This window comes from Bipolaris victoriae (assembly GCF_000527765.1).
Source record: "Bipolaris victoriae FI3 unplaced genomic scaffold scaffold_60, whole genome shotgun sequence".
NCBI lineage: Eukaryota > Fungi > Ascomycota > Dothideomycetes > Pleosporales > Pleosporaceae > Bipolaris > Bipolaris victoriae.
In genome coordinates this window covers 120,219-144,987 of record NW_014575332.1, presented here as the reverse complement: position 1 = coordinate 144,987, position 24,769 = coordinate 120,219, and the positions used below count along the sequence as shown (strand labels likewise).

The window sequence follows — 24,769 nt, the reverse complement described above, 5'->3', positions numbered from 1 at the left end:
TCAAACGGCAGAGTAACCAGATACACCCCTGCGCGCTAGCTTATCAGAATGGGTCATGATGTTATCCATTATACATATCGAATAGCCCTTGCCTCTAACTCGAGTCTTGCGACTCGCCCTCAACCAAATGTTACGCCTTTTTAGAATCTATCCAAACCATGGTCATAACACATCCTGTATGTTGAAAACAAAAAGCCTCAAGTAGGGTGCGGCACTTCCCAAATACAATCCTTCCCAACAGGCTCAATTGGTTCAAGAACCCACTCGGGTCGCCTGAACTCCCGGTTGCTCGACCCACATGTAGAGGTTGTTGATGGAAGGATGGGCCTCCGGAGCATTCCCTGGACCATCTCTGGTGCAGGTTCCTCAACTAGATGCGCTGCCGGGCTGGGGCTATTCTGCTCTCTTCTCCTTGCCCTAGCCAGCACTTGACGATATAATGGCCGCAAGAACGGGATAGAACCTGCTATGAGACCGGCGTGCTGTTCCACCTGGCTCCATATCAACACATTTGCCGTGTTTATTCTCTGCTGCTCCAAACTAGACAACCAGAGCACAATCGTGTAAAGTCGAACTACCGACGCGACGATAGCTACGATACCCACCGAAAAGGTCGCTACGAGCTCGAGACGCTGTCTTAGTGGTATTGCCTGGAGATTCATGAAAAACGCCATCGGCACTGTCCAGATGATCACGTCGGTGACGAGGTTGTAGCCAGCGTTGGAGAGCCAAAAAGGTCCTGGGTAATAACATTGCGTGGCTGCCTTACCCTTCACTCCGCCCATGAAGACCTCAAACGACCATGCATCAGCGACTGGATAACACATGAAGATGGAGGCAAAGGCAAAGGCAATTCCACCAACAATGTTGATGAAGAGTAGAGCTCGAATGCCAAAGTGAAAGCGTTGGTTCGATGCCGCGATTTCATTGTAGACTGTTGTTGTATCAGCTACATGCACATTGGACATCCAAATTCCGGAACCCCGCAATGTAGAGGGTTCAAACACGAAACACGACTTACACAGTAGGATTGATGTTTTGACAAGGCAGAGGTCGATGATGTAGTTCAATCGATATAACCAAATCGATAGCAGAGCGCCAACAACGACCCTCTCCATTGTGTCCGGAACATTGGGCTCCAATATGTCAGTTTTCCATCGCTTCAATGGGCAGCGGTAGCTTACATCAACGCTGCTGTGGTCCATGAATTGCACCATGTACCAGTTGACCACTGTAGATGCCCTGCGAGATAGAGCGTAAATGTTAGTCTTTGTATTGTGTACATGTATAAAAAGGTGTATCGTACCAGGTCCCTATCTGTGCTAGTGTTAGCCAAGGTTTCTTGATGGGTCATAGATGATCAACATACAAGTGCCAGGAGCATGATCCAGTCGGGAGTAGTAAGCTTTCCAACGATAAAGTACCTAGTGTAAAATCTGAGATGCGTTAGACCAGGGCCTGATGACATTTGTGCGGACACGTGCTCACCTAAGAGCCACCACTATGGTCGACGTAGAGGTGAGCGCAAAGGCCAGTACAAGGGAAAGCAGTCCATGAGGAGCCATGTGGGCGTGGTGTCGGTGCAAGACGAACGATCATGTCATGGAGACAAGCAGATGGAGGTTTGCTGCGTTGGTATTAGGGAGGAGCTACACAAGTCATGTTCACGTTCGCGCGAAACGGAAACACAAGCCCTGATTATCAAACATATACACGACAGCCAATGGCCCACAACATGGCGCCCTCTAACGCCATCATGCAGCGGGCGGACGGCCACGGGATCATCATAATCATGAGTGGCTTGATCAGGAGCGGAAGCGGGCGAGCGGCGACTCAGTCTCGCCCAAACTGTCCCAAACACACAGAAGGAAATGCCTAAAGCATTGACAAAAGGATGGGATCCTGGTAATACATTACCGAAACAGGTGAGCCGCCCTGCACGCAGAGTAACGTTGCCTCGCTTCCCCACATCCCACCACGGGAGGATTCTCTAGGCGACCGTCTCTGCTGGGTCGTAGCATGGGCCGGATAAACTTTCATATTGAAGACAGGGCCGCGCATGAGACAGCAAGCCAGTTCGATACTTGCTGTAGCCACTGAGGGTTGCGCCCTTTGGGTGAGGCGCCCTTCACAACATACACAAGTATTTACATTAGATCCCGGCTCTTATTGGTGATGCGTTGTGCAGCCAAGCAGATCATATAGCATGTATGTAAGCCCCGGGGTCCAGCTGAGTTTGTTGCATACAAAATGCCTACGTGCCCAACTGATCTGATTTGAGATTACGAGTCAGTCTTCGAGAAGAAAGGGGGGGAGCGGTATGTTTCGAACTGGCGCCACCGCTACGACATGCACGAGGCTGAACGCAGAAGTGTTGGGCTAATATGTCCAGTGAATATGTCTGGGTTGCTCTATGCTAAGGTGTGTGACAAGAAGAAGACATGGCATGCAACAAGCGGTGCTCATCGCAGAACCCGACCAGTTGCAATTAGTGAAGCAGGGAATGCAACTCCTTGTTGGGCTGACGTGTACATGTGCTGGTGTTGGAGGCTTTCCTAGTCTGTTCGACGCTTGGATACATTACATGTCTAGACGCGTCGAGGGGCGATGGTAAGTAACGCGGAAGTGAGCCGCGGCCGCCCGCCTAGCGCGTTCTGGGTAGTGATATCATCGCTACGGGCAAAAGTATTCATCGTCGTCGTAACTTTGTTACTCGGCATGTTCTGTTGTAGCGTCGCCTGATACACTGTCTTTAATATTCTAATTTTTGTCGCGATGCCTTCACCTATACCATAGCCTGCTGGCTTGCGTCCCTTCCCGCTGTGCGCCTGCCCGCTGTTGCCTTCAGCGCACCTTCCCTTGATTTCAACCTGACAGTGGCAGGGCTTCACCAGCCAGTCTTCACCCGTCTTGACCCACGATACGTCCTTTCGAACTCCTGCCTCTTGTTCAAAGTTCGTCCTCAAAATGGTGTCGCCCTCTGCACACGAAGCGTCCCCTGTGGCGCCTGCCACCACAATTGACGACGCTCCAGCCGACGATGGCAACCAGATCCCAGACGAAGGCATCGCCTCGGATGCGGACGAAACGGAGAGACTCAAATTTCTGACAACCGGTACTCGAGCACAAGACGACTTGGAACGAGATATTGGCCGGCAGGCCGACCAGATGCTCATAGAGCAGGCAGATGCTCGCGACAAAAAGCGCATAGAGAAGTTGGAGGCTGAGGCAAAGCGAGCAGAGGCTGCTATACAGAAGCTCAAAAACCGTTTGGCTTTACCAGCTCTCGATACACAAAAGGCAAAGCTCCGTGGCGAGATGGCAGCATATCGACAGAAGATCGACGACCTGGATAAAGAGATGGATGGCATACAACAGCGCATCAACGATCGCCACAAAGAACCTGGGGCAGATGAAGCAGCGGGAGATAGCGCAAATGGGCCCCTACCTAACGAAACACAGCGTGAGTGGCTTATTCGCACAGGAAAAATTACGCCTTTCTCCAAGTTGGTGCAGAATCAACCGGGCTCGGGGACTCTAGGGGAGGTCATGCTGGATGCCGAGGTTGAAGACATGGTGGTCGAGGCAGCAAATGGACCTGTTTCGCACCGGAATTTGATGAAGCCTGGCTTTGATAACGTCGAGTCCAGTTCGGAAGCTCCCAGTCCACATCCTCCAGCACGCTCTAGGAAGCGAAGGAAGGCTACTCCCGCTAGCGAGTCCGGTGCAGAAATCGGTTTTACAGATCCGGACTCTGATGATGCCTTCGAGCCTGGTATGACCAATCGCCAGCTTGCGACGTTAGATGAGTCGGATGAAGACGTGCAAGACACAGCCGGAGATGACTCCTATGCAGAGGAAGCTACCGGTCGCAAGCGCAAAGCCAAGGGCAAAAAGCCGAAGAAGGCCAAAGCTGAATCTACAGAAGAAGCAGTGGTTGAGGATCTTGCAGGTGTTGATGACGGTAATGAGCGAGTCTACCGGAAACGCATTGAGACTTGGTCAAAGAACCGAGCAGCTGCAAGGAGGAAGGCGAAAGCCAATAATGGCGAGACAACTGCGGAGGAAGAAGGAGAAGAAGAAGAAGAAGACTGTTACCAGCCTCATCCTACTGAAGCCGATGCAGAGTTCGATGGTGGATTTCGAATTCCCGGTGATATCTATCCAGCATTATTCGACTATCAGAAGACGGGTGTGCAGTGGTTATGGGAACTGTATTCTCAAAACGTGGGCGGTATCATTGGAGACGAGATGGGTCTTGGTAAAACAATACAGGCCGTCAGCTTCGTTGCAGGCCTACATTATTCGAAGCTACTAACCAAGCCTGTTATTGTGGTATGCCCAGCAACCGTCATGAAGCAGTGGGTTAATGAGTTTCACCGCTGGTGGCCAGCTCTACGTGTATCTATCCTACATACGTCTGGTAGCGGTATGCTAGATACCCGACGCGAAGACCGCATAGAACGGGAGATGGAGCTTCGGAACTATGGCGACTACGATACGACTCTGACTGGCGCTGGTAAAGCTGCTAAGAAGATACTCGAAAAAGTCAAGCGGGATGGACACGTACTCGTCACCACTTACTCGGGACTGCAAACATACGCCGAGTTTCTGATTCCGACTGAATGGGAATGCACCATCTTAGATGAGGGACACAAGATTCGGAACCCCAACACTGCTATTACCATTCACTGTAAGGAACTTCGTACACCAAACCGCATCATCCTCTCGGGAACTCCAATGCAAAACAATCTAACAGAACTTTGGTCACTGTTCGACTTTGTCTTCCCTATGCGGCTTGGTACCCTTGTCAACTTTCGCAACCAGTTCGAATTTCCAATCAAGCGTGGAGGATATGCAAATGCTTCGAATCTAGAGTTTGAGACTGCAGTCCGATGCGCTGAAACCCTAAAAGATGCTGTTAGCCCATACTTGCTCCAGCGTTTCAAGGCTGATGTTGCAACTGATTTGCCACAGAAGAAAGAACAAGTGCTGTTCTGTAAGTTGACAAAACAGCAGCGACAAGCTTACGAATCCTTTCTAGCATCAGAGGATATGAGATCGATCGCAAACGGAAAGCGCCAGATGCTTTACGGCGTCGACTATCTCCGCAAGATATGCAACCATCCTGACCTTACGGAGCACAAGACTCTGTCCAAGAAGCCTGGGTACGATTATGGCAATGCCAATAAATCGGGAAAGATGCAGGTCGTCAAGGAGTTACTATCGCTGTGGAAGAAGGGCGGGCACAAGACGTTACTCTTTGCTCAGCACCGTATCATGCTTGACATCCTGCAAAAGTTCGTTAGCCAGCTTCCTGACATCAACTGGCGGCGAATGGATGGCGAGACACCCATCAAGGATCGGCAAAACATGGTGGACGAGTTTAACACGGATCCGAACCTTCATGTTTTCTTACTCACCACGAAAGTCGGTGGACTTGGCGTCAACCTCACAGGTGCCAATCGCGTTATCATATACGACCCAGATTGGAATCCGTCGACTGATATTCAGGCTCGAGAGCGATCGTGGCGTCTGGGACAGAAGCGAGAAGTCGAGATCTACCGCCTCATGTCGGCTGGTACTATCGAAGAGAAGATCTACCATCGTCAAATCTTCAAGCAGTTCTTGACCAACAAAGTGCTGAAGGACCCAAAACAGCGGCAGACGTTCCAGATGAGTGATTTGCACGATTTGTTCACACTTGGTGTTGAGAGTGCAGAGGGGGAGACAGAAACCGGTAACTTGTTTCGCGGCTCCGAAGTCAAATTCGAAGAGGATGGGAAAACAGCAGTAGAAGAAAAGGAAGATGCTACAGCAGCCAAGGATCTCGCAGCTGTAAAAGGCATATCACGCTCCGAAGCTTTCAAAGCTCCTGTTTCCGACTCTGAAGAGACTCCCACGAACGAAGATGGGGCTGCTACCGACGACAAAACGCCCACAGATTCCCGTCTCATGTCTACCATATTTGCCAAAACCGGCGTCCACTCGGTGCTCGAGCACGATGCCATTATGAACTCGACAGCTGGGGGACGCAAACGCAAAGTGCAAGCCGATCCCGCCTACATCCAACGCGAAGCAAAGCGACAAGCCGCCCTGGCAGCCGAGCAGCTGAAAAAAAGTATGGAAGAAGCGAGAAACGTGCCCGCAGGAACCCCGACCTGGACCGGCCAATTCGGTCAAGCAGGACGCCCCGACGCCCCTCGCGGAGGAGGCCCATCTACGCGCGGTGGTCGTGGTGGACGCGGAGGTGCTCGCGGCGGCCTCCCCTCTTCAACCTCGATCCTCAACAACCTCGCCGCGCGTCAAGGCCGGCCAGTGCCCAGTACGACATCAGACGCCCCCACCACCGCTGCTGCCACTACTAGCACGACGCCCCAGACTTTCCGGGGCCGCCGGATGCTCGAAATGATCCGTGACTTTATGCTTACTCACGGCGGGACAGTCCCCAGCCGCATGCTTGTCGATCACTTTGACCACTACTGTCGTGCGCAGCCTGGTAGAAACGAGGAGTTCAAGGAAATGCTCAAGTTGATTGCTACGCTTGAGAAGAGCGGGAGTGCGCAGAGGGGGAGGTGGGTGCTCAAGGATGAGTGGAGGACTCCTCCTACGAGGGGGGCGTCAAGTGTTCGTCGTGGATAGGGATGCCAGTACTTTTTAAAGCTTGTGAGTGTGGAAGGGGGGAACGTGGAGGGAAAAAAGTTTCGGTCCCAAATCCCTTTCGCTGCAGGGCCAGTTTTTCTCTGCATTCATTCCCTGGGATGGATGGATGGAAGAGTCCTCTTTTTATTGTTTTTTATTTCTTTTCTTTTCGTCTATTTACTCTGGCGATCCCAGCGTAGGGGTTCATGAGGTGTGCTTAGCAAGATACCATTTGCCTGTTTCGGGATTTTCCTTATGACTATTTTGTTTTGCAGAATATTTTATTCTTTCTCAAATGTTGCTTATTGAATGGGTGTGCGGAGGTATTAGGTAATATATATACTGATGGACGTCAACAATGGCGATTTGCAAAGAAGGATACTTGTAGAGATGTAGAGGACAATAGCAAAATGTTCATGATATGTTTTGTAAATGGTAGAAGATGAAGCGTTATGTTGGTGGATCATGGGAATTGCACAAGAAAAAGGGACAGACCCAACAGGGCACTAAAATTCGTATTCATCTTTTCTTCTCCCTCCGCTCTCTTCCCCGCCTTTGCTACACGGCAAAATATTATCCTATGGTTGATAGGTTCACAAGAACATCTCCTCAGCTTGTCCTTCCTCCATTTTCCGTTCCTAAATGACAACCTAAATCAAAAAAACTCCTTTGCAGCGCCAGATGCCTGGGTACCCTGAGCTTTGCTTCCCCTCTCAAAAAAGACTAAAGGAGTGTGGCTAGGGGATCTGCCTTGGCTCCATCGTCTGCTTTGTGCAAGTCGGTCCAGAGGCAAAAAAACAACAATAAACCGAGACCAACGGCCGTTGCAACACCCACCAAGATGCCGCCAATTTTTTTCTTTAAAAACAAGTAATCTAAAGGAGTGATGAAAATGCGCAGTGTGTACACGTAGATATATCGACAGGAGTGAAGCGTAAAGAAGGAATGCCGTTATCGTAAGCGACCAAGGATCGAGTCTTTGCGTTTGAGCGTCTCTGGAAGGGGGGTGTGGCGGAGAGGCTAAATCAGGATGAAGTCGAGCCAGACTGGATTGCTTCATCACCACAGGCCAAATTGGTATGTAAAGTACACTAGCGAACCGACTGTTGTTCCGCAGGTGAAGAGCATGGTTGTGAGCGTCATTCGTTCGAGATTTGACAGGGCGGAGTTGCAGTTGGGGCAGTTCCAGCCATCTGTATTTTGTTAGTCCACGGAGCTTATCGGAGAAAACAACAGAAGAAGACTTACCCTGGAGAGAGGTGTATGGCTGGGGCAGGTACATGCCAAAGGTGAAACCGCTGAAAGCACCCAAGTAGCCAGCTCGCGGTGGTGCCGTGGCAGTCGAGTTGGAGTCGTAGATGAGGAGCTTGTAGTTCTCGGTCAAGAAGGGTGCCTGGCCCTCTGGGGTCTCCTTGGTGTTCCATACCACCTGTGTCTCGGCGGAAGACATGTTGACAGCGATGGTGTATGTGGCTTGGTTGGCGGTGCAGGAGGCAAGGACGTCGATGGCTGTGGGGGTGACGGAGAGGGAGGTGTAGTTCCAGGCGAATGTGATGTAGTCGCCGACCTTGTAGTATTGTGAACCAGCAAGAGCGTCTGGAGTGACCATGGTAATACCACCAGCGGGAAGCCGGGGATCGAAAGTTGTTGACTTTGTTGGCTTCTTGGTGGTCTTGCTGCCAGATTCCTTGCCTGTGGGTGTCCCAGTTTCCTTGGGGTCAGATGCGGTCTTGCTGTCGTTGTTGTCACCGCTCTTGTTGTCATTGTTGTTACTGGTCTTGTTGTCCTTGTTGTCATTGCTGCTATTATTGTTGTTGTTGTTGCTATCACCCGTGGGCTTGGGGGCTGGTGTGCTCGCTGGGGCATCTGACTTGTTGTTGTCGTTGTTGTCGTTGTTGTCGTTGTTGTTATTATTGTTGTTGTTGTCTACAGGTCATGCCGTTAGTATGCATGTCAGGATCTCCTGATTTTATTTGGGTGGAAACATACTGTCTTGTCGTCCAAAAAGCACCTCCTTGACGTCAGCCAGGCCGTGAATATTGTCAAAAGCATCCGAAATGGCATGCGTCACTGAGGACATGGCCACGACGGCCGCGAGAATCCGAGCTGGTCTCATGTTTGCCAAGAAATTAATGCCAAAAGCTAAAAGTGATTATGTTGTTTCTTCCTCGAGTTTCGAAGGGCGGCGGAGAGGTCGCGTAGAAGTTGAGCGAGTGAAGACGCAGAGGGGCGAGCAAGAGGCTGTCGAGGACCGAGTGGGTGGTAGTGCAGGTATTCGGGGGGGCGGGAGTAGTGTCAACAACTAGGGCCGATGCAGGTGCGACGCCAGGGTAAAAAGGGATTACGCAAGCCGTGAAGAGGGTACACCTTCGTCCGCTGAAACGAGTGACTGGCGAAGGGCAGAATTCCTGACGAAGAGGAAGCGGGAGGCGTGGGGTGGGAACGAGGGTGAGGCGGGACGGCGAGAGGGAAAGAAAGAGAGTTTGTCGATGATTCAAGGCTGATGAAAGGAGAGCCGGGCCTGGTTGGTCTTTGCGCGCAGTGGCAGCAGAGCAGCATCAGCAAGCGGACGGCGGAGGCAAACTAAGCCAAAGGGGGCCGCCCGCCGCGCTACTGGGCGATGCACACGCTAAATATAACATACAGGCTCCGCATCCCAATTATTGTCCGAGGTCATTCCTCATGCACTTTCGTATTGCATTCTTGCCAACGCCCCTTTGAGTCCACATCAGTCGAGCCCATTGCGACGATCCTGTCCATGCCTCTCCCCTTGTTGTTCAAGTCGTTGAAGACGGTCCAGTGCGTTGCGGCCACCCGTCCCCGTGGGGCCTTGTCCTAGCACCAACATCTTTCTTTATTTTTTTGCTGCTAGATTATTCCAATTTCGGACGATGCACAGCTACGTAGTATTCCCACACTCGTGCGGCTGAAGGTGCATCACCACACACACCACATCATCATCTCCCCATGCTGCCCTCTCATAGGTGGCTTGCTTTCGAAGATGCACACTACCTGGTGAAACCGTTGGCCGCGATCCCGACTAGGGTCCCCTGAGCATATCGGGCTTAGTCCACCATTAGGCCCACCCAGCCCCCCTTATGGAAATGCTCTACATAAGTATACTCACATATACTACAAGACGACGTTGACGTGCAGCGTAGTAAGTAGACGTTGACGTGACCGAGACAAATATCTACTGTATACAGTATAGTACTGGAAAGCGCGCTTTACCTATATTAGATAAGCCTTCCGAATAGCTGACATGCAGTACTTACGTCCCTATGTAACGGAACAACCTCTATAACAGACGAAACTGCAGGCATTTTGACTCCACAGCAGTACCGCAGCCTGCAGATGCCGTAGAAGATATACAAGTCTACTTGTTTATAAACTGGGGTCGATTTGAAGTAGATATATGCCTACCAGCATACAATTTACAGTGGTGTCGATACATTTCTCCCAGATATGCCAAGACACTGCTTCATCTCAACAACAAGCCACCATTCATAAGGCCACCACCATCACTTCGATCCATTGTAGCAATAACAACAACCCGCATACAAGAGTCCTTTGCATAAAGTTTAAGAAGCGCTGAACAGCAAGCAAGTGCGTAATCTAGACAGGCAAGACCACATCACGCTATTCATCACGCCTCCATAGCAGCAAGGGCCACATACCTAAATCACCGGCAACACAGACAAGGCCTGAGACCGCCACGACGCAGAATGCGCAACAGACAACAGCCTTAGTATCCACACCGACGGTAGCAGTATGCCCACTCATACAGTATACACTATCTGTATACATGAGGCCAGACACCCCATCGACACTGCACACCACCTTTGCGGCTGTACCCACTTAGAATAACGTTCAGAAAGTGGTACAAGATACTAGTAGAAAGGGCTTGATTTGGTGCATGGCGGGAAGACAGGAAAGACAGCGTGATATACAGGCACACGCCGACGCCTACCAAAAAAGTGCTGCAGCTCAGCAAAAAGGGAGGGCGCGCTGCTAGTGCATCTGCGAACCGAGAAGATAGACCTCAACGACTTCCTCTTCTATCGACATGGCCCGACCGTTACCAGTCCCCGCAGCCGTTGTGGAGAGAGACGGCAGATCGTCACCCACTTCCTCCTGCAGTACAGTGAGTACAAGGACCCCCAGAACCGCATCTGTGCCGATCTATCCGGACGATACAGCCTTGGGACGATTTTGAGCACGTTGCAGCTAGCCACCAAAGTTATGGAATGCACTCTAACATTTTCTCTCTCTTTCACTGTGCCATTACAGAGTTTAAAGGCACCCCAGATCAATCTCCTCTTACCTACGCTTCATCACAACTTTTTGTTTATCATTAAGAATACACTCCGCCCCAGCAAAAGGCGTCGGTAACCGTCCTTTCTCCGTAAACTTCCAATCGTACTCGATAAGCAAGTAGACTATAATAATCTTAACCTCAATGCTGGCAAAAAAGCGACCGGGGCACGTATGCCTTCCGTATCCAAACTCGAGATGTTTAGGTGACCCTGTTACGAAATGCCACCGACTCTAACCAGTCTCGCGTAGCTTAAGAAACCAATCTGCTTAAATTGCTCGCTGTTGGGGTACAGATTCGGGTCCGAGAAGCGGTGTTCGACGACGACTTTGTAGCTTTGGGGGATGACGGTGCCATTAGAGAGAGAGTTACGCTGGATAAGACTACGCGTTGCATTCCGACTGTAACATTGTCAGATGTACACAAATGAAGATGGAGAATAGGACTTACAATCAGTCAACTTATTCAAGCGCTGCGATTCTTTCATCGCGCTATCGAGTAGCTTCATCGAAGCCAACGACGTCTTTTTTCAGCCGTGTTCCGAGAGAATCGACACTATGTCTTCCCTAATTTACGGGATCCCATGCTTATTCTCGATAGGGTCAGACATTAGCCTAGCATATCCATGAGAACGGCTTCGACTTCGGTGTTCATGTCTTCAGTGATGCTACTTGAAGATGTGAGTACTCTATACACCACGTAAAACTTGCAGTGCATATATACCTAAAGATCAGGTAAAATCAAGCCGGACGACTTCTTGAGTAACGTCGTGTTGATTGGCCACTTAAAAACGGAGTCAATCCCTGATAATGGCCCAACGTGTCCTATCATAAGTGACACAGCAAGCTACATCCAACAACAAGATAGCTTTCAACCAAACTCGGCCCAGTTGTATTAAATTTCTGCCAAAGTGAGGCTCCTTCATATTCTGTATTTCATCTGCAAACGAGTTTGGCAGAAAGACCAAAGGCCCCGTCGGAGAAACCACCGCGATAGTATCTTTGATCTATAACAACCCGTCAGCGGATGCATCATCCATTCATTTCCACATTCAATTACTTAATTCATTCCACAAGAATCCCTTTCGCGCTCCCAACCCACTGCCCCCTCGCTTTGAATAAATTCTTCAAAGCGTCCTCAGTAAGAGCGTACCAAGTCGCATTCGTCGCCATACGTTCATTAAGGACAAAGGAAAAAGAAGATGACTAGCAAAAATGCCACCACTGCTGTAACGATAGAAGCAAACGAAGTACCATGTGTGAATTCGATATACCTCCGCACCCGATCCGTGGCTGGCCTGTCAATGTAATGAGCAAACCGTTCTATCATCGACGACAACAGGCACACTTGATCTCTCTCTCTCTCTTCTTACAAATTACATGTCCAAAGTTTACTAAGCGAATGCCAACGGACTTCTTCTGGTTCCGCTCCCCACTGTTCAATCCATGTACATAGGAGTCTTGCTGGCGTAACTGCTTACCATAAAATCCCACTGCAAACAAGAGTATTTTTCTTGACTGTTACAAGACAAGACAGACAGATAGCACATCCGCTAGTAAGCAGGAGTAAAGAGAAAGTAAGACCTACACCGTATACCGTTTCGCTTCCATAGAGCCTCCCAACAAGCATTCTCATCATCCTCTCATCAACTACTAACCCGTTACACCCTTCACCCATCTATCCACCACCAACCCCAACTCCTCCTCCTCCTCCTCCTCCTCCGCATACTCACTCCACACCAACCCAACAACAAAAAAAACCCTGACATAAGCTACACCTTCCCTACTATCCTCAACCCAGTGGTGTTCAGACAAAGCCACACTATCTTCCCCATAGTCCCCCCCCATAGTAACCAGAAGAAAAGGAATGTGCGAGATGAAATTCCATGACCTTTAACCGAAAATAAAACAGCTAGTAATGCAAAGTCATCAAGATGTATCAGGACGAGAAGAGCGTATAAAACTCGAGCGACACCGCGAGATCAGCGATTGGAATCTATTCATGCACCAGAGCTAGCGTGTTTATTTATTCCAGTCTTTTCTTTCTGGGAAATGNGGGGGGGGGGGGTAGGATAATATTGTGGTGGGCCTATTTTTGGGGACGGGGGGGGAGGGTTCCTCTCGGTCTATTCAAAGTAGTAGTAGTAGGTGGAGTCGGAGGATAAGATTGCCTAGTACTAGTACGTAGCTCCGAACAGTTACTTAACTATGAGGCCCCCGTTTGCCCCGGTTTTTTTTTTAAAAAAAAAACTGATTGAGAGGAACGCCAATTTAGTTTTTCCAGCTTCTCATCCTATCTTTAAGGAGAGAGAGAGAGAGAGAAATCTTTCTTTTTCTTCTTCTTCTTCACTTGTAACAGGTCTACACATTATCATTCGAAGTGAGATTGAGAATGGAGTATTCATTTTCGTAGGCATCTTGGCCAAAAAAAAAGAAGGAGTGATCCGCGAAAATCCATATAAATAATACGTTAACCTCGAATAATTTGTATACTACATACTACGTCCTAAACCTTTAAAAAGATTGTCATTATCTAAAAGAAAACTAAAAACTAAAATAAAGGGTATCCGCTTATATCCCAACCCCCCCTACCATCTACTCAAAAGTAATTTTTTTTCTTCCTTCTCCTATCTCTCTCTCTCTCAAAAGAAGTCGGCTATAGTGTCATTTCGTTTCTTCTCAAACATTTTCTCATCGTTTGCCTTCCCACCACGCCTTGTCCTTCTCCCGACGATGTGGCATACTTTCTCGGATATCCGTTTCGCGATCGCTGGCAAATTCAACACTCCTCGCGCGGCTGCGACTCCTCGCTCGGTCCATCTTCGTACTGCTCCTCCGCGCTGGGGGCTTGTCGTCAACTGGAAACGTGGATCTTGGTGAGAAAGTTTCTCTACGACTCTTTCGGGGCGAGACAGGGCTGCCCAATCCACCTACTTTGGAGTTTGAAAAATCAGCTGACATTGGCCGTGGCGCTCGTCGCTTGCTCTTGGTCGAGCTCGTCGCCGGTGGCTTCTTCACATAGTCGTACGTTGCCGGATCCCGTCGTGCGAGCTCCCTCTCTAGCCTCCACAGTGGTGCTTCGGGCAGCACTTTGACTGCGTTTGCGTCTCTCCACTTGATCTTCCAGAAAACTTCGGCGTCGCCTGCACGCGCGTTGTTCGAGCCGTAGTCAACCACCAACTTGTAGCTGTCTGTCAGTGCCCGCGCTTCGTACAAGCCTCGGTCCTGCACTCCAGGGCCTTCTAGGCGGAACCGCGTGCGGACCGAGGGATGGATGTACTCATTCGTCTGTCGCAGAGGTCGGTCTGTCGCCCGACCCGTATATGGATCGACTGCAGTGTATTGACCAGGTTTGCGTTGCTTCCACATATATCAGCCTAAACTTCACAAAACAACAAAACGAGGAAAAAAACCTACAGAACTTCCACCCAGTGCAAAAGCCCCTTTAAGCTCGCTGTAGATTTTACCAAAACTCCATGGTCGGATGGCGCCCTCTTCTTTCTTGTAGTACTTTTCATTGAGATCGTCCTGCTCGAACAAATATTCACCTCGCATATCCAAAAATGGCTCCAGCTGGCTCATCATCCACGCAAGACTAATGTTGGCAATCTGCATATCGTCATAACCGCCTCCTACATTTGCGTGCGCACCTGGAAACCACACCTGGCGGAGCGTGGTGCGGTTACCCTCGGGCTTTTCCCAGATAGCAGGTGCAAATGATGATCGAGTCTCGTCCAGAGCAAGAGCCTGGAATGCATTTTCCACACAGTTGGAAAGTTTCGTGTCGTAGAATGTTGTTGCTTTTGATTGCTTCGACTGCAGACCTGCACGCTGTAGTATGCCAATCCTGGGTATTCCAAGGCTTCCGACTGTGTCCCACACGGCAATGCATTTGATCGGAATGTCGAGTCTGGTCAAGCCACGGCGCTCCAACTCTTCCGCATATCGTGGATCCCCGGCGCTTGGTTTCCTTGGAAATGGAATGTCCTCGTGTTTTGGCCGGTAGTCCTCGTTCCTTCGGTTTTGGACGTCTTCGTATACTTCTGGCAAAGTATTCAAGCCTTTTTTGGTGAGAAGACCGATTTCTCCAATCAATCCACCAATACTGCGCGCAGTGAAGGCACCTCTGGAAAATCCGAGTAGGAAAATTTCGTCTCCTGGATGATAGTTGTTTGCAAGAAACGAGTACGCTTCCCGAACATCTTCAGCAAGGCCTTTGCCTGTACCGCCTCCAACAAGACGAGAAATCTTTCCACCTTCGGTGCCGAGACCTTGTTGGTAGTTTACGATTTGCTGGATTCCGTCTTGGCTGACTGCTTTGATAGCTCTTGAGATCCGGGTGATGTTGCTGGGGATGGAAAGGGTACCATTCTTGGTTCCGTCGTCCGAATTTAGCCAAGTGCCGTCACAAGCAACAATCAGCCTCTTGAACATTCCTCTGCCGCCACTCAATCCCGGCGCATCCACGGCCGGCTCAACTCTGCCTCTGCTCCTACTTCTTGTCCTCGGGGTGGCGGGCACATCGACAATGAGTGGCGATTTTGCGCCGCTTCGTGGGATATCCACGACAATTGGTGATGAGTTCAGGGGTGCTCTGGTGCTTGGCGCCCGACTTCTGCTTCTGGCTCGCGACATGGCTACCGACATTTTGTTCCTTTGGTTGCGAGTCCTCTGTAAATGTGATTATTTTTTTTGAAAAAAGGTAGTTGTTGTCGGGGAAGATTAGATAAAGGCCTGGTCCAAGGAGAGGCGACTATGTTAATATGGCCAAGTCTCTTGCGACCGCGGCGTGATTTGCTGACAGGCAACGCGGCTGATCGTGGTTTTGTATGGCCGGGCGTCGATGATCGAGGGTGCTGTGTTGGCTTTCTGCGGGACAGCAGCAGCAGTGTGGTTGTCGGTATCCAGGGTCCAATTCGCGTATGCCACGTGAAGAGTCTATGAAGAAATGTGTTTCACCTTTACCCAGCTAACCTTGAACGATGCGACCGGAGGGCTGTGTGGTGAATGCTCAGGCCAGTTGTTTCCGTCACCAAGTGCGAAGACTGGTCCGGCGCAAGGTAAGCGAGACAATCCGGAACCTCAGCAGCCCTAGGAGCCCGCAACAAGCACTTTTGACGCAGGGCACAGAGGAGGCGCGGATTGAAGGGACTCGGGGAGTCGATAAGGGAAAAAAAGATGGTAGAGCGGACGTGTCGCGGCGCGCACAGCGCACTGTTGTTTCCTCGGTGAGGTTGGGCTGGGCTTCAAAGCTTTGCTGTAGGCTGGGGTGCCCAAGTCATTGGACTCGCTTACCCAGCCTCTTTTGCTGCGAACAGGCGATTGCACAAGATGGAGAATTGTCCTGAGCTTTTCAGAAAAACCGTCGACGGGTATGCAGAGAATTTGCTTGTACAGCGTTCACTCCTCGGTGTAGTGTACTGTTGGTGGAAAGTGAGGCGGTCTCCAGCACATCGCCCTCGACCGCAACTTGTCCATCAGACGTTGCCAATCATAAGCTCCCTCCCCCTCTGAGACTAGGACCGTCTGGGTCAGATCGAGGCACGCATTGGGCACAAGTAGACCTGCCGGTGAGGGCCCAATTTTTCCACTCTGTTCTGCATTAGACCAATGCCAGGTGTACTGTAGTCTTAGGTGCAGAAATCATACAAGTCGGGCGGTGAGCAAGCGGTACGTGGATAGTAAGGGAGCCCGGCCCCCCAAGCTTTGGCGGCAACAATCCCGCAAGTACATGCGTACATACAGTCACAAGCAAATAAGCAAAAACACCGTGACCGCCGCGCTGGCAAGAGTTGCAAATGTTGAAGCATATTAACTGTTTTTCCAATTTCAAGAGCTTTTATATAGCGGTCCTGTTCCCTTCCATTTCCACCCATTTGCTCGTCGCGCGGGGCGGGTGGCAACAGTGCCACATGTTTGCCCGCACCCCTTTGCTCCACAAATTCCCACGCCAAGTAACAATCCAGCGCATCAGCCAGGCGCCTCCGCGCCCGTCGCAACAAACACACTCTACACTTATCGTACAGAATTCCTTCCTAGACTCCCACATCTCAAGAACTCCATGCGATATCCCAACATCCCTAGAGTGCATAATGAATGCAGCGCGAACGGCAAAACGAATCCTTCTAGGACATACGCTGTAAAAGAGCATAAAAGAAAAGACGATAATGAGGTGAGAATACAATGAATATAGTCGAAGTAGATGAGAGAACTTGTCCCCAGGAGAATCGTAAACATCGTGTGCTGGAAAAGCGCAGATTCGGCTGCTGATGGTTTAGTAACCACCAAAAAGATCGTCAAGCTCGTCCAGATCAATAAGCTCCGGGCTCTTCATGACCCAGTCGTCGTCAAACTCGAGTTTTATCTCTTTGCGCTTGAGCGATGGCGGTGGCATGTCGATGTGGAGCGTAGGCCTGAGTGCAGGGCTGCTGGGTGAGAGTGCAGAATTGTAGCTCACAACCTGATCCATTTGACCAAAAAGAGTGGCCGCCGCTTCGGAGTCTTTGCGGGCGGCGCTTTCAACCGTCTCCTCAACCGAGGCGGCGATTTCTTCCATCTTCACATCGCTGCTTTGTGTCGGCTCGGCAGATGCGCTGGCAGATCGTGCACGCTCCGCTTCTTGGCTCATCCGTCGTTGTTGAAGGAACGACGCAGTCTGGGTGAACTCGCGCTCGTCCTTTTCTAACGGAGGAGATTGAGCGCGGCGGTTGTGTGAAATGTTGGCGGTTGTAGGAGGATGGGTTTGGTTGGAGAAGGGGTCGCTGGCGTTGCTGTCGTAGTCGGAGAGGTCGAGTTCTGGAGAGGGTGACATGCGATCTCGTGATCTTGCGTCCATGTCCTCTTCTTCTTCCGATGTAGCAGACGAAAGTGACGGCGTCACAATGCGCGGTGCGATTGGGGCATTACCCCCGTCAGCAGGAATCGGTTGGTGTGGGCGTGTGGAAAGAAAGTAGTAGACACGCTTTGGGTGCGTGCCAACAAGCTTCTTGTCGAGGGGACATTTCGATAACGCGGTCCAGTTGCGCTTGAGGTATGTGGCTAAACGTGACGAGATAATGGCTGCTGGGTTGGCAGAGCTAGCGCACATCAGCATAAGTAATTATGAACACGCGCCAAGGTTGGGTACGTACCTCTCGACAATGGGGATGATGGGCGACAGAACAAGGGCAAGCTCCTTGAGTAAATGGGGACGGTTGCCAGTCTTTTCGAGCTGCTCAATAACACCGACAACAATCTCGTCATCAATACCTTGGGTGTCGATCTTGGCGGTGCCGGACTCGCCGCCTGGTGACGGTGGCGGGGTGTCGGCGACGCGGCCTGAGCTTTTGGGTCGGTGCTCGTCGATACGCAGCGCCGATGGACGTGGTGGTGATGCAAGCGAGGACGAGAGGGAGCCCGAATGTGAGCGTTTCTGTTTCTTTGCGGCGTGTTGGCCGTCGCTTGTCGAAGGCGGTGAGCGCACCGTTCGGGGCGCACCTGGGAGCTGGATGCCGAGCGACGGCAGCGACAGGGACTTGCGGCGGGTGTTGTAGGGCATCTTGTCGCAGCGACTCGGTCGCAACAGTTGCGCAAGCGGTAAGAGAAGAGAAGAGGACAAAGGGCAGCCTTTGCAGGGAGAAAGATATATTATTAAGGCTGGTAATGGGTGTGCAGCCACAAGTGTTTGGTGACTGCGAGGAGGCTCAGGGATGTGGATTGGTCCGTAGGAATGCACTACAGCCTATGCCACCAAGCGCTGCCGCCGAAATATGCAACTTTCTTTCTGCACTGCAGGGATGGCGTCGAGGAGGGCACCTGATTACTGTGGGCAGGAGCAGGAGGAGGAGGGATGGTCGTCGTTGGGTTTGGTGGTGGTGGTGGTAGTGGAGGTGGTGGTAGTGGGTGAATGCTGAGAGTGGCACTCGTGTCGTCGCAGCTACGCAACTTTGCCTCCTGAAGGCAGCAAATAGGCAAGGCAGCGATGGCAAATGGGATTGCCTCTAGAGTAGGAAGAGGGCAACGAGAGGTTGCAACAAGCACAGCAAAGTGTCGCCGCAACAGCACAGCAAGCAAAGAACTAGAGAAAGAGGCAAGGGGCGAGACGCGGGTAGCACAATGGACAATGGTCCCTGATGGAGTTCGAGGGGTGGTGGGAAGAGGGGGATGTTGCGAGCGAGGGAAAGGTCGGAGGCGTGGTGGTGGAGCAACTGGGTGAAGAAGGAGCGACTAGGCTCCGGCAGGCGACCGTGCGCTGCTGGTAGGGTGAATGTACCCAGTCCAGTAATGCTCAGGCTGGTTATGACAGCATACTACTTTTAGAGCCCGTTTTTGCTTTGTTGGCCAGGGGCTAGAGCGTTACGCTCCTATCAAGATGCCGTGGCCGCCCGCATGTACCACGCGGCAACGTACTCTGTACATTGTCTCCAAGTAAGTAGCCAGGCAAAACCAAGAGTAGTCGCCCCTCCAGGCCTTGCTTCACCGGCTGCCCGCTCTCACGCCTTGTGCACAAGGCGTGGGCTCGGCCAATCCCACGGTTGCCATTGACGGCTTGCCCCTCTTGTTGTGTCAAGCTTGGATCTGTTAACATCTCGCGCCGGGCACGAGATAAGTGGGCCTTGCTAAACCATGCTTGTGGGAATGCGTCGTAGCCGATAAACCTCCGCGACGGGTGTCAGTCTCGCCGTGGTTGACGTCCTTGATCCGCATTGGCATGGGCATTGGCATCCCTCTCTGTCTCTGCCTGCACACGGGCGGGTCGTCACAGCTGTCCCGCCAGCTGACCGCCTCAATTGATGCGCTTCTCCAGCCCTTCCAACGGCCACGTCGCGGCTGGTTGGACGCTTTTCCATGATCTGATGCTGCGTGCATATCATCCAGTTCCAGCGTGCGAGCATCCCTGTCCAGAGGTTTCGTCTAGCTGCAAAAGTGGATTTAGCCTCAACGATGGAGCCGGGATGCCCCAGGGCGGTGAGCGCACTTTTTTCGCGAATTTTTCTTTGACGGAACTTTTCGCTGTGGCCATGCGGCCAGTCCTCGGCAACGTCCACATGTGAACGGAGAGGCGCTGCCGGCACGGAGAAGCGTTGCTGCTAGCCACGACCAGACTACCTCCGCCGTGGTCTCGTACGAGCTGCCAATGTCCCGCGTCTGCGTGCCTGACTCCCGCAATGGGCATCGTGGCGCCTCTGTCGCACGCAATGCCCGCACACCGAGGAGGAGGAGGAGGAGGAGGAGGAGGAGGGGGGGGACACATTGTCACAGTGCCCCAAACATTGCGCACGCGAGTTGCCATGACTTCGGATGATGCGACATGGGCTATGCAGAAATCCTTGCCCCATCCGGCTAGGCGCATGCCGCCAAGTCTGGCCTGCATGCGCAGCTCAGCGTCACCTTTTGTGGGGAACTGGAAGGTTTGGCGCCGCACTTGGGCTGCGGGCACTCAGTTTTGCGGATGCACTATCTTTCTTCCCCAGACGAAGTGCGGGCTGGATAAGGCAGTTGGCAAGTCGTGAAAGACGGTGAAGACGCATGTCTGTTTGCTTCTTTCCACAAGCCAACACGTCGAGTCAGACGGCTGTTGCGTGCTCGATTACGCATCTTCATCTCCTGGCCCTGCCTGCCCCCCCAACGGGCCTCCCGCCCATGCCTCAAGCACGCGAAAGCACATGGCGTGACTTGATGGTAAAACATATCAAAGTTTGGATGAGCCGCCGTGCGCTTGCAAAGTAGTGACGGTGACGCGATCGTTTGTGCATTGCCCATGATCCCAACCGCAGATCTCGCTTCACCTGCTGTTGGGTCCCCCCAAGTGACGATTCTCGGTCGCCATCCTGGAATTACCGCATCAGGCCCTGCCCCTCCTTCATCTCAGCCATGCCCAAGCCTTGCGTCACCTTGGGCAAAAACAAAAGCTGTCTGGCCTGCCCGACCCAGCGCCCCTGCGGCTACGTATGCGTAGCTGTACGTAGCCGTAGAGTAGTCCAGACTGAGCATTGCATGCCAGGTCTCTGATAGTAGTCCCAGGTCTCCACTCTCGACAATGCGGGGTGGGGATGACGAGACGGACGGCTATGTATTCAACTCCACAACCACCACCATGGCTTGTGTTCAACAACTGCCGGCCCGGTCTGCGCAGTCCCCGGCTGCTCACCTGAACCTGCCGTAGTCCGCTTCTGCCGTATGCCTTTTCTCGGCTTCAATTGGAGCCACCACGTCGTGCCAAAGTTGTAGCGCTTCATCTCGACAACCTCCAACCCGCTCTCCTCGACAATCTTGCCAATGTCCTTGTTCCACCAGCAACCATGCTCATCGGCATGTGCGGGGGCCGTCTTATCTAGCATCTTGTTGAGCCACTCGTAATGCGACTTTCCATGCTCCAGAAGCAGTATCTGCCCATCCTCATTAGTCGACGCTTCTAGATTCTGCAGTAGCTTGACGGGCTCCGGCGTCGAGCATAACCCCATCGTCTGCAAAACCGTGTCGTATCCATCTTGTGCGCCGTACGGAGGCGTTATTGGATCAATGGCTGACTGATGCTTAAAAAAGACGCGGCTAAAGTACTCCTTGTGCGTGTCGTTCCATTTCCGCCTCGCAACCTCTAGCATAGGCCCACTCGAGTCCAGCAGCGTTACCGTTGCGCATTGCTTCGTCTTGTAATAGGGTATGTTCCTGCCTGTACCCACGGCCACCTCCAACACGTGTCCCTTTGCCATGGCCGTGAGCTTCTTGCGCTTCCGAGTTAGGAAGAGTAGCATCTCCGATGTATCCACTTTCTCGTCGTACCCCTCAGCCTCCTTGTCAAACCGATCAGAAAGATCCGCCGGTAGGTCTTTCAATTCGGCCTCATGAGTCAGCGATGTCCAGAGCATTGTTGCGTATGTGCCCATTCCGAATGCGATCAGGCCAATGCCGAACATGGGCCATTGTCTCCATTGTCGTAGCTTGGCCTGGTGCTGTGCCGACCTCAACTCTTCATCCGACAGCCGCTGGAGATCAGATAGCCTTGGTCGTGCCGCCCATACTCTCTTCGCTGCTTGTTCGGGTGTCTGGTTCTCGGGTACTCGTAGCAGATGCTCAGCCGTCGGCTGCGTTCGGGGAATTCGCCTGGGCAGTGCTGCGGCAGGCTTCGTCGGTATGGTGGATTTTATAGGAAACGACTTGGGAGGCTTAGGCAGTTTCGCCATGGCGCGCCAATGTCTAACGATCGAGTGCGTGGCGAGTGTGGTTGGTTTTCAATTGCTCAGGCCAGCAAATGTTGGCTTGGAGCCTCAAATCTTTTGACGCGCGATCCAATCGGTCGGGAGTAGTCTAGCGTCAAAGCGCCCTGCAAGCCATGAGGGTCGGCCCATACATAACCGATACCTGCCGTTAATCAGTCGACGATATCGGCCTTCCAGCGGCTGTTGGTCGGGATTTTTCAAGTCTGTGAGTCTAATATCTCCTTGTACTTCTCTGCTTCGTGCTTTTTTTTGTTTTTTGTTTTGCAGATAGTTGTGCGCAATGGCTCCCTCTACAGTCTCCGATATACCTTCATCCATTTTAATCGTCGGAAGTGGCGCATTTGGCCTTTCAACTGCTTACTCTCTATGCCAAAACCCACAGTACAAAGATACTTCAATCACTGTTGTCGACCGACAGCCCTTTCCTGTACCCGACGGCTCAAGCGTAAGTACAGCGATTCAACATGGCACCCTTGCACTCTACCAAACAACCTTTTTCGGTCGTCGCATCAGGCCATTACCATAAAGACAACACGCTCAGACAAGCAAAATTAGATTGATACCTCGCGCATCATACGCCCCGACTATGCCGCCGCGCGCTACACCCGCCTAGCAACTATCGCGCAGAACCGCTGGCGAACCGACTTTGCGACGGAACACTACCATGAAGTCGGACTGTGTGTAACTGCCTGGGGGCCGGAACAAAAGTACGTGCCAGATTCGTTGGCAAACGTCCGGGCAATAGGAACAGACACGGTCGAGGTTCTCAACTCTGCTGAAGAAATCCAAAGAGCATGTGGTCTTGAGGGCAATGCTCCATGGGGCAATGGATCTACAGGATATGTCAACTGGAGTTCTGGCTGGGCTGATGCTGAGGGTGCCATGATTTGGTTGCGGGAAAAGGTCGAGAGTTTGAACAGAGTCAAGTTCGTCACCAAACCGGTGAAGAAATTATTAATCGACCATAAGACCAGCACCGTGTCTGGCGTTCGGTTCAACGATTCAAGTGAGCTGAAGGCCGACTTGACAATACTAGCAGCGGGCGCATGGACAGCATCGCTCATAGATCTACGAGGCATCTGCAAAGCGACCGGACAGGCCATATGCTATATGCCAATATCTAAAGAAGAGGAAGAGAAAATGGCCAACAGGCCAACTCTCTTGAATCTCTCACATGGACTTTTCATGATTCCACCCTCTAAGAGGTTGCTCAAGGTGGCGCGCCACGGTCATGGCTACATTAATCCGACGACCATTCCGCATCCCGAGTCGGACGATCCGAATGAGACAATCACAGTATCTTTGCCCTACACAGGTGTCGACGACCCGACACAAGCTGTTCCGGTAGAAGGACAACGCCAATGTCGCGACTTCCTCAAAGCAATTCACCCCTCGATTGCTACGCCCTCACGGCCGTTTACCAAATCGAAGATATGCTGGTACACGGATACAAGAAACGGCGACTTCTTGATATCGTATCACCCCAAGTATAGCGGTCTGTTTGTCGCCACCGGTGGTTCAGGCCATGGCTTCAAGTTCCTGCCCGTCATTGGTGACAGCATTGTAGAGTGTTTGCAAGGTCGAACACCCGAGGACTTCAAGGGACTTTGGGATTGGCCCACTGAGCGCATTCCTGAGGAGCAGTGGCCAGGTGATGGAAGCCGTGGTGGACCTGTTGGATTGGTGCTACAGGAGGAGATGGAGAAGAGCAGAGGAAAGCTGTAAATATGATTATCGCCATGATGTAAAATTACATGAAAAAAGCTGCGTGCGCAATTTGTCTTTGATTTAAGAAAAAAATATTAATATTATACACGCATGGCATGCTCTATCCGAAGCATTAATTCATGGTTACATCCCAATGCAATACCTAACTTGTTCGGAAGAAGGGAATGAAGGATTACTGTGTTTCTTTACCAAGTTCAAGTCAACACTTGTGGAGCGCCTCAGTACTCAAACTCCCACCGAAGCAGTTTCTCTAGGGAAAAATAGGGTTTACTGCTCTTATGAAAATTCACAGACTATACGACTTTGCGTTTACTCCGCACACTTGACCGAGGTGTACTCAAGACTGTGGCTGACCAATTCGTTACATCCTGTTTCGGGGCGCCTGGAATACATCGTCAGACTAAGCAAAGCCCTGCATCCCTCACACATTCAGATGACAGTGCGAGGATTGACCTGTAATTAGACAGAATAAACAAAGTGAATCTCTCTCCATCCTTTGCCTCCATATTTTAATTACAAATCATGTCCCTTGCCGATCACGTCAAAACGTCAGAACCGGCAGGTGATGTTATCCGCTCACAAGGCTATGCCATATTGAACAACCCAATAGGAACACATCAATTGACCATGGGTATTGTAGCACAAGCTCTTTTTATGGTAAATTGCTACATTTCACTTATCATGACTTCTCTTCCAACCAGAACATAGTTCATTTTCATTCGAAGCCACATGCTCTACGTCATAAGAGTTCCAAATTGGACTACCGCTCGTTAGATTCAATCCAAGAAAATATTAGCGGCAATGCTCGCTGATAGGGCAAAACCGAGGTGTGATGCTGAATCCTATCCGTAAGCAAGCCATCCTTCAGCATGCAGGCGAACACGCCT

The 24,769-nt window shown here is 51.4% G+C and overlaps 10 protein-coding genes across 10 annotated transcripts; 3 read left to right on the top strand and 7 right to left on the bottom strand.

Moving 5' to 3' along the window:
• Positions 1-197: 197 nt before the first annotated feature.
• On the bottom strand, positions 198-1,565 carry COCVIDRAFT_27993 (hypothetical protein; the record flags this gene model as incomplete). The annotated part of the gene is made up of 6 exons (XM_014699596.1): positions 198-934; positions 1,022-1,136; positions 1,185-1,242; positions 1,307-1,317; positions 1,370-1,436; positions 1,489-1,565. The coding sequence occupies 6 exons, from the start codon at positions 1,563-1,565 to the stop codon at positions 198-200; spliced, it is 1,065 nt and encodes a 354-aa protein (XP_014555082.1).
• A 1,402-nt stretch (positions 1,566-2,967) lies between these two features.
• On the top strand, positions 2,968-6,642 carry COCVIDRAFT_103407 (hypothetical protein; the record flags this gene model as incomplete). The annotated part of the gene is made up of 1 exon (XM_014699595.1): positions 2,968-6,642. The coding sequence occupies one exon, from the start codon at positions 2,968-2,970 to the stop codon at positions 6,640-6,642; it is 3,675 nt and encodes a 1,224-aa protein (XP_014555081.1).
• Positions 6,643-7,701: 1,059 nt separating this feature from the next.
• On the bottom strand, positions 7,702-8,758 carry COCVIDRAFT_27991 (hypothetical protein; the record flags this gene model as incomplete). The annotated part of the gene is made up of 3 exons (XM_014699594.1): positions 7,702-7,835; positions 7,891-8,568; positions 8,632-8,758. The coding sequence occupies 3 exons, from the start codon at positions 8,756-8,758 to the stop codon at positions 7,702-7,704; spliced, it is 939 nt and encodes a 312-aa protein (XP_014555080.1).
• Positions 8,759-8,771: 13 nt separating this feature from the next.
• Positions 8,772-9,200, bottom strand: COCVIDRAFT_103397 (hypothetical protein; the record flags this gene model as incomplete). The annotated part of the gene is made up of 1 exon (XM_014699593.1): positions 8,772-9,200. A coding segment is annotated over one exon (429 nt), but the record flags the coding sequence as incomplete, so codon positions are not given.
• A 4,447-nt stretch (positions 9,201-13,647) lies between these two features.
• On the bottom strand, positions 13,648-15,591 carry COCVIDRAFT_39142 (hypothetical protein; the record flags this gene model as incomplete). Its single annotated transcript, XM_014699592.1, has 2 exons — positions 13,648-14,316; positions 14,374-15,591. The coding sequence occupies 2 exons, from the start codon at positions 15,589-15,591 to the stop codon at positions 13,648-13,650; spliced, it is 1,887 nt and encodes a 628-aa protein (XP_014555078.1).
• Positions 15,592-16,754: 1,163 nt separating this feature from the next.
• COCVIDRAFT_39141 (hypothetical protein) lies at positions 16,755-17,099 on the top strand (the record flags this gene model as incomplete). Its single annotated transcript, XM_014699591.1, has 1 exon — positions 16,755-17,099. The coding sequence occupies one exon, from the start codon at positions 16,755-16,757 to the stop codon at positions 17,097-17,099; it is 345 nt and encodes a 114-aa protein (XP_014555077.1).
• A 131-nt stretch (positions 17,100-17,230) lies between these two features.
• COCVIDRAFT_39140 (hypothetical protein) lies at positions 17,231-18,493 on the bottom strand (the record flags this gene model as incomplete). Its single annotated transcript, XM_014699590.1, has 2 exons — positions 17,231-18,032; positions 18,087-18,493. 2 exons carry the CDS (start codon positions 18,491-18,493, stop codon positions 17,231-17,233), a joined length of 1,209 nt encoding a protein of 402 aa, XP_014555076.1.
• Positions 18,494-19,553: 1,060 nt separating this feature from the next.
• Positions 19,554-20,287, bottom strand: COCVIDRAFT_17347 (hypothetical protein; the record flags this gene model as incomplete). The annotated part of the gene is made up of 2 exons (XM_014699547.1): positions 19,554-19,793; positions 19,913-20,287. The coding sequence occupies 2 exons, from the start codon at positions 20,285-20,287 to the stop codon at positions 19,554-19,556; spliced, it is 615 nt and encodes a 204-aa protein (XP_014555033.1).
• Positions 20,288-21,011: 724 nt separating this feature from the next.
• COCVIDRAFT_103398 (hypothetical protein) lies at positions 21,012-22,118 on the bottom strand (the record flags this gene model as incomplete). The annotated part of the gene is made up of 1 exon (XM_014699589.1): positions 21,012-22,118. One exon carries the CDS (start codon positions 22,116-22,118, stop codon positions 21,012-21,014), a length of 1,107 nt encoding a protein of 368 aa, XP_014555075.1.
• A 316-nt stretch (positions 22,119-22,434) lies between these two features.
• On the top strand, positions 22,435-23,879 carry COCVIDRAFT_103428 (hypothetical protein; the record flags this gene model as incomplete). The annotated part of the gene is made up of 2 exons (XM_014699588.1): positions 22,435-22,599; positions 22,710-23,879. 2 exons carry the CDS (start codon positions 22,435-22,437, stop codon positions 23,877-23,879), a joined length of 1,335 nt encoding a protein of 444 aa, XP_014555074.1.
• Positions 23,880-24,769: the final 890 nt, after the last annotated feature.